At 41.8% G+C, this 7064-nt stretch overlaps 1 protein-coding gene across 2 annotated transcripts in view; it reads right to left on the bottom strand.

Moving 5' to 3' along the window:
• TMEM182 (transmembrane protein 182) overlaps positions 1-7064 on the bottom strand; it is a 60886-nt gene that overhangs the window by 13552 nt on the left and 40270 nt on the right. The window contains exon 4 of one of the 2 annotated variants that reach the window (XM_006100691.3): positions 4169-4306. The exons of the other annotated variant lie outside the window; for it this stretch is intronic. Coding sequence (XP_006100753.1) covers positions 4169-4306 — 138 coding nt within the window. The remainder of the gene's footprint in view (positions 1-4168; positions 4307-7064) is intronic. 2 annotated transcript variants of the gene reach the window in all.

Genomic DNA, 7064 nt, shown 5'->3' with positions numbered 1-7064 from the left:
CCTCACTCCTGCCGCTCCTGCCACCCGGACGTGACCCAGGAACAGCTGTCTGGGGAGGGACAGCAGGCGGGGCAGCGGCCAGGCCCGCCTTCGCTCCACCACCTTCAAGGGTTTGATGACGCTGCGGACCCCTAGAATAGGGGCTGCTGTACCCCTGACTCACAAGATGCCTGTGCAGCCTCACCCACCTGAAGGTCCAGCAGGGATTTAGGGGGAACCGGCTCCTCCTTCAGTAGAACTTGATCCCAGCGTGTATTGGAGAAGTGATTTCCGGCGTGGATGTCAGGTGTACCCCAATACGATGCTGGTCAATAACATTTCTAGTGCCCTGGCTGACATCCATGCCAGCATCCAGACCATCCCTTCTTGTTCACTTAGAAGTCTTATGATGAACACCAGTTCCTACATAGATGTCTCTTTGCCTGGGCACTAGAAATAGCAGCTCTATAGTCACATTCTCCTCAAACTAATGCTTTGCAATGCAGTGTGTGGCCTGTCCCGTGGCAGGGTTGGGGATCTACCCTTTCTGCGCTTTCTGCGCTTTCCTGTGGCCTCCAGGATCACAGGGTCAGGAGAAGACAAGGTCACCCCTTGGTATGTAAGAGTTCTCCAGAAGGCCACATGGAAGCCAACTTCAGGGTAAAGGGGACAAGTCCAGATGGGAGGAGACTTGACTTGGTGGTGAACACACAATATAATATATAGATGATGTATTAGGGAATTTAAAAAAAATTAAAATGCAAAAAAATCACCAATTGTTTAAGCATTGTGGTTGGGGGAGATCAGAGGTGGGTGAGAGTGATGGAAATAGAGGCTTGGCTTCAAGAATGCCCTGACAGTTCCATGCACGCAGTCAGACGGAACTCCCTGGGAATACAGGCCTGGCCCGCCTGCCTGAGTGGGTATCTGCCCAGTGCAGGGAGTGGCAGCCCACGCCCTCGGAGCCTTGCTCTGAACCTGTTTCCAGAGCAAGAGGAATATACCATGGACCCACCCCTCGCAGCTGCTGTAGCACCATGTCCAGCCACACGTGGAATGCCCCCCACAACCTTCTTGCTGATGCCAAAGAGCCGTCCTGCGTGTGCACGCCCAGCAGTGCCATCTGGACGCTGGTTCTGCCCTGTCCTGAGGCCATCTGTCCAAATAAAGAGCGTGTCCAATCCTGTCCGTGGCATTGACAAGGCAGCCACGGCAACCCGTTCCAGGCCGCACCTGTTCCTCACCGCCTGCCCGAGGACAGCGGGTGACACCAGGCAGCCTGGGAGACTCGGCTAGGCTGGAATGACAAAGCAAGGCCTAAAACTAAAGATATTTTGGAATACTAGGTACATGGAATGGGACCTCTTCATTTCTAAAATTTAAAAATCTGACCAAGGGAAGCATTATAAATTCACTTTAACTCAGTAAATGGCTATACGCATGGTTAGGTATTAAATGTGGTACAGAAAAAAATTTGGCTGAGCAACAATCCTAGTGATTATTTCATATTTTCTTCATCTTTGTATAACATAGCATGTAAATTTCTATCTTCAACTTTGAGAAAAAATAAGTTAACTTTCATGCTATCTGGGAATGGTAATAACAGAGAATTGAAATATTTTAAAAATTCTTCTGTCAATAATTACGCAAGTTTAAGAATGATTTACTGGCCCACAGCTGTTTCAAAGTTTGTGTTTTGTGATGGAAATTGCAACTATAAAGTAAACTTTAGTTACTCCCCAGTACACCATTTTTCTGTCTGAACTGGTAAGATAAACAGTAATATTGTACCTCATCCAAGAGAAGGCCTCCCGCTGTTCTTGGGAAACCAGCAGTCCTACATAAACAATAAGGAATTGGGCCAGGAAGGAAATGAAATTCTTAAAGGAAGTGCCCTCATAATTGTAGTTCGGTGGCTTGCAGAATGGGCTCCCAGAACACCTCTGGACTCCGGGGTCTTTGCATGAGGATCTCAGCCCCATACCCACATACAACGAAAGATTCACTGAAAATGAAAATACACTGTCACAGGCACATGAATACATATCAAATGCCTCTGCAGGGTTTTTGGCCAACTGTAATTCTTTTTTAAAAATTGTATTAAAGTCTAGTTGGTACACAATATTATATTAGTTTCAGGTGTACAATATAGTGATTCCACAGTTATATACCTTATGAAGTGATCACCCTGAAAAGTCTAGTTGGATATACTACTTTTTCACACAGTTATCAAATGGCTAAATTGTTTTCAAAAACACTAAACATAAACACACACACACACACACACACACACACACACTTCCCTAAGACCATACTCAAGACCAGAACATTTCTGTGTTTAAATCATTTGTGCTACCCTAGTTGGTTTGGCTTAGTGGATAGAGTGTCAGCCTGTAGACTGAAGGGTTTGGTTCCTATCAAGGGTACATGCCCAGATTGTGGGTTCTATCCCCAGTAGGGGGTGTGCAGGAGGCAGCTGATCAATGATTCTCTCTCATCATTGATGTTTCCATCTCTCTTTCCCTCTCCCTTCCTCTCTGAAATCAATAAAAATATATTTTAAAAAATTAATAAGTAAATAAATTGTGCTGCCCATGTGTTAGTACTAACCTATTTCTATTACACATTACCTTTATTGAGAAAGATTCAAAAAGAAAATCAACGAATGAGAAGAAAGAAATATTTACATATTTTAGCAGGGAGCTGTTATTTCTGGGAAGACCAGGGAACATGTGTACCTTAACTAGACCTTTGAGTGAAATGAGGGTAGAATGTGGTTGGGAGAGAAAAAACAGGTAGTAAAGAAGATCCCAAGTCATAAGGAGCTCGGCCTTAAGGAATTATGAATTAAAGCAGGGAAACGACATGCCAGATACAAAGACCACATATTGTGACTCCACTTATATAAAGTGTCCAGAAAAGGCCACCTATAGAGACAGAAAGTCGATTAGTGCTCCCTGGGGGTTGGGGGGGGGGGGAGAGGAGAGGATGAGGTTTCTTGGTGGGCTAATAAAAATATCCCAGAATCAGATTCTGATGATATTTGAACTACTCTGTAAATGTATCGAAATACTTTAAAATGGCAAATTTTATAATATGTGAATTGTATCTTAATTATATCTTAGTTTAAATGGGCAAATCTGGGCTCTTGATACAGGCCCTTGAAGACCAGTGAAGAATAGAGTTGAAATGAAATAAGTTAAACAGGCGCTTGACCTCACAGAGTTTGTTTTTGAGCTCCCGGAGCAGAGGATCCATATCTGACCATTCCGTTTATCCCCTCCGCAGAATTAAGCACGATATTATGTAAAATGCGTGCTTAAAGAAGCTATTAGATTACATCATGGCCAGCCTCCTGCACTGTCTGCCATGGTGATAAATAAAGACAAGCTCTCCTCCCACTCCTTCCCTTCGCCGTCACTGCGTTCTCTTGTAGAAACACCCTGTCCTCTGTCTAATGTGACAGCATAGCGTGGTCACGAAAAGCTCCGTCTAAGTCACACTGACATTGGTCTAATTTTCTAGAATTGTCATCTTCACAAACAACATTGAGCTCATGTTTTCAAGTTAGTGTTCTGGCTTTTACTTCCTAATTAAATGAAAGGGGCTTAAAATTCACAAGACTTGACTATTCAGTTATTTTTTATTTGTACTATGATCATTTCGGCAGGAATTGGAAAGACTAGTTGGAAAGCTGACTAAAATACCTGTAGGTTTTGCAGTGAGGAGGGTTTGTTTAGATAATGCACAGATCACACTGAGAAAACCGAATGCGGACATTGTAGGCGATGCTTCTCTCCCGCAGGCAATCGGGCATGAGAGCATCATGATGCGGCTGCCCTTGTCAGAGCACACAGAGGACTTCACCTGTGTCCTAAGGTTACAAAGACAGGAAATTAATAGGGTGAATATGTTCAAAGGCTCTCAGAGCACAGATTCCCCTCAACTGTCTCTTTCATATGGTGTGGACACAATGAGCCAAGACTGCCATGCTGATTAGCTGTGTCCGCACATGGAAAATGCCAAGTCCCTAGAAAAGTGTCTGAGGCACAGGTAGAACTTAGACAGATTACACATGAATATAATTGTATTCCTACTGCTGGAGGCCTGATACCTGAAACTATAAATGGCCAATATATAATACAGAGAAAACCCAGGGCTAGAAAGCACACCCATAGCACTTACATACCTGCAGCAATATATGAGCTCCCGCCGGCCTTATAGAGAATGTGGCTGGCGAAAGGGGCTGCACAGATGATCAGGAAACTTGCGGTCACGACAGCGACTACCCCCAGGAGCATGAAGACAGCCCAGAAACCACGGTAAACTGAAGATCCCAGGAGAAAAGGAGAAAAGAAAAACACACTTAGACTGTGAACGCACAGATTGTGGCGGGCAAGTTTCTTGCCTCTTCATTTTTCTAATTGCAGCCATAGCACTGCCAGGTGGGACCAGGCTGTGGATCCTGGCTTTTCTTTAAGTGGAAACCTCACCAGGTGACTTTGGACTCAGTGAAGTCAGCCTTAACTCAACTCATGCTCAGGGTGTGCACCACACACATGCTTAGTAGACTTTGGGAGCTCAGTTTCCTGACCAGGTGTTCTGCTTTAGAAGTGGGAACACCCTAAGTTCTAAAAAGTTCTCTTGAGTGAGTACCCATTGGGTCACCTATAGGTGCTTCAGACCAAGTGTACAAAAGACATGAAAGGAATTTGCGTGTATAAACACCACCAGTTACATCTTGCTAAGATAATTTTTATAATAAAAATAACAAGCAAAGTCAAAAAGAAAACTTTTGTAAACAGATTGAGATTTTAAATTAGATATATCTAAGATTTATTACTTTCTATCAATCTTTGTTCTTAAAAAGGTTCAAAATGAGAAGTTATAGTGATCTTTTATTTAAGGACCAGCAAGGTTGAATTAATGGATACAGCTGGTAGAAAATAGATTGTGGTTTTGGTGATATGTTCATAGTAATCAAATAAAGAGGAATCCTAATGATCAATTTTGAATGGAATAATTACCAATCTGTTAAACAAATGTATCATTTCCCAAAGGCTAAAACACAAAAATAAATTCCTTTTGGTGTAAACAAGGGAAAGCTCTGTGAATCATATTAAAATTATAATTTGTATGCAAACATAAAAACATTATAATGAAGCAAAGAATGTTTTTTCTCAACAAGCCCACCTGGCAAAGAAAAACATATGTCAATCAACTGGAATCTTAGAGAAAAATGCATGGAAAGATGGGAATTTGAAGAGTCATGCAGCTAAATGGGAAAAGAAGGCTGAGGTTTTTGTGTGAATAACTCAGTCTTGAAGGCAGGAATAACAAGTGGAATTTACCTCAAAACCAATGCTGGTGATTTTTGTTCACTTTATGTGCCTCATCATATCACATGGCAGGTTCCGTGGAAAGTGTGAAGGGTAAAAACATTAATGAGAGGAGCCCATTCTGCCCCTCCCCTGATCACACTAAAACCGGACAATCATGGCAAAGACCTAGCTGAGGACTCCAGAAAGCAAACGATAGCAAGTGGTATAAGGAAGGAATTCGAATCTGTAGCTGAGGTCAACTCAGCTGCAAAGACTCGCCCGAATTTTTCCTTTTTTTCTCCTTCTGAACTTGGCCTGGAGGTGAGATAAGTTGGGAACTTTGTAAAAGGTGCAAACAGGAAAAAAATACCCTAGTTAAGTCATCATTCTGCTTATAAGAAGCAGAATGAAGGGCCCCTACAGGCCAAAGTATAGGGAAAATGCCCATGTCCACTTATCTCCTTGTGTTCTCTCAGTCCTGCCTCAAGATTAAATCTGCACTGCTTCCTCAGTGGAGTCATGGACATTTATGATCCCAAATGATGATTCAATCCTCCAGATAGTTTACTTTCACATCTATTGTGCAAAAAGTGGGGGGATCATGGTATGTGTTTTCTCTTTTCCCTCCTGCTTTGCACTGTGGTGTAACTACATGAAACTGTGCCACAGTAAAGGAGGCCAAAACTCTGAAAGAGCCCAGACTTTCTTGTCAAAAAAACTGGGTAAGGGAGTCCTAGAAGCCAGAAGATGTGGGGACAATCCCACAGACATAAGAGAACTGAGATGAGAATCTCTAAGTCTGTGTTTGAAGCTACTCAAGTAATGAGCTCACACCTCAAGTTACCCATATGTGGAAAATGCCCAAAGAAGTATAACGAAGCTTTAAGAACTGAATTACAGTTCTTGGGTGACAAAGTCACCCAAGCACCAGAGCTAGCCCTGAGGGGTGCATGCCCTCTTGACCTATATAGCATAAAAATAACTGAAAATTGAATTGACATTGAAACTAGCATCATAGAAGAAATGAACAGACCATGCAGGTCGATTGCCTATTCAAACAACAAATCAATATTTGCCAGAGAATTTTAACAGTATGCCTAGTCTGACAGTGTAATTTTCAAAAGTCCAAACACAGTCCAAAATTACATGATATACTAACAACCATGAAAATTTGACCAATCCTCAAAGGAAGAAGCAATCAGCAGATGCCAACCCAAAGCTTCAGGTGTGTGAATTAGTGGACAGACTTTAAAATAGCTATTGGAACCACTTTCTATAAGCTAAAGTGAACACTCTCGAAATGAACAAAAAGGTAGAAATTCTTAGCAGATAAATAGAGTCTATGAAAAAGAACTAAGTTGAATTTTAGAATTGAAAAATAAAATATCTGTAATTAAATATCCATTATGCAAGCTCCAGGGCTGAATGGAGATGAGAGAGGAAAGAGCAGGTGAACTTGAAGAATGAGCAATATAAATTATCCAACCTGAACAACAGAAAGAAAAGAGATTGAAAACAAAAATGACTAGATAGAGTTTCAGAGAATTGTGGGACCATATCAAATGATCTCATATTTGTGTCATGGAGTCCCTAAAGCAGAGGCAAAAGATGTCAGTGCAAAAAGAATATTTAAAAAAAGAATCCCTAAAACTTTCCAAATTTGGTGAAAAATAAATTTACAGGTTCAAGAAACTCAACAAATTCCAAAGAGGATAAATTAAAAAAACCAGTGATCCCACTTCTAGGAATATATCCCAAGAAATC

Source organism: Myotis lucifugus, unplaced genomic scaffold, assembly GCF_000147115.1.
Source record: "Myotis lucifugus unplaced genomic scaffold, Myoluc2.0 scaffold_325, whole genome shotgun sequence".
Taxonomy (NCBI): Eukaryota; Metazoa; Chordata; class Mammalia; order Chiroptera; family Vespertilionidae; genus Myotis; species Myotis lucifugus.
The sequence above is the reverse complement of the archived record's forward strand: the minus strand, read 5'-3'. Positions and strand labels throughout refer to the sequence as shown.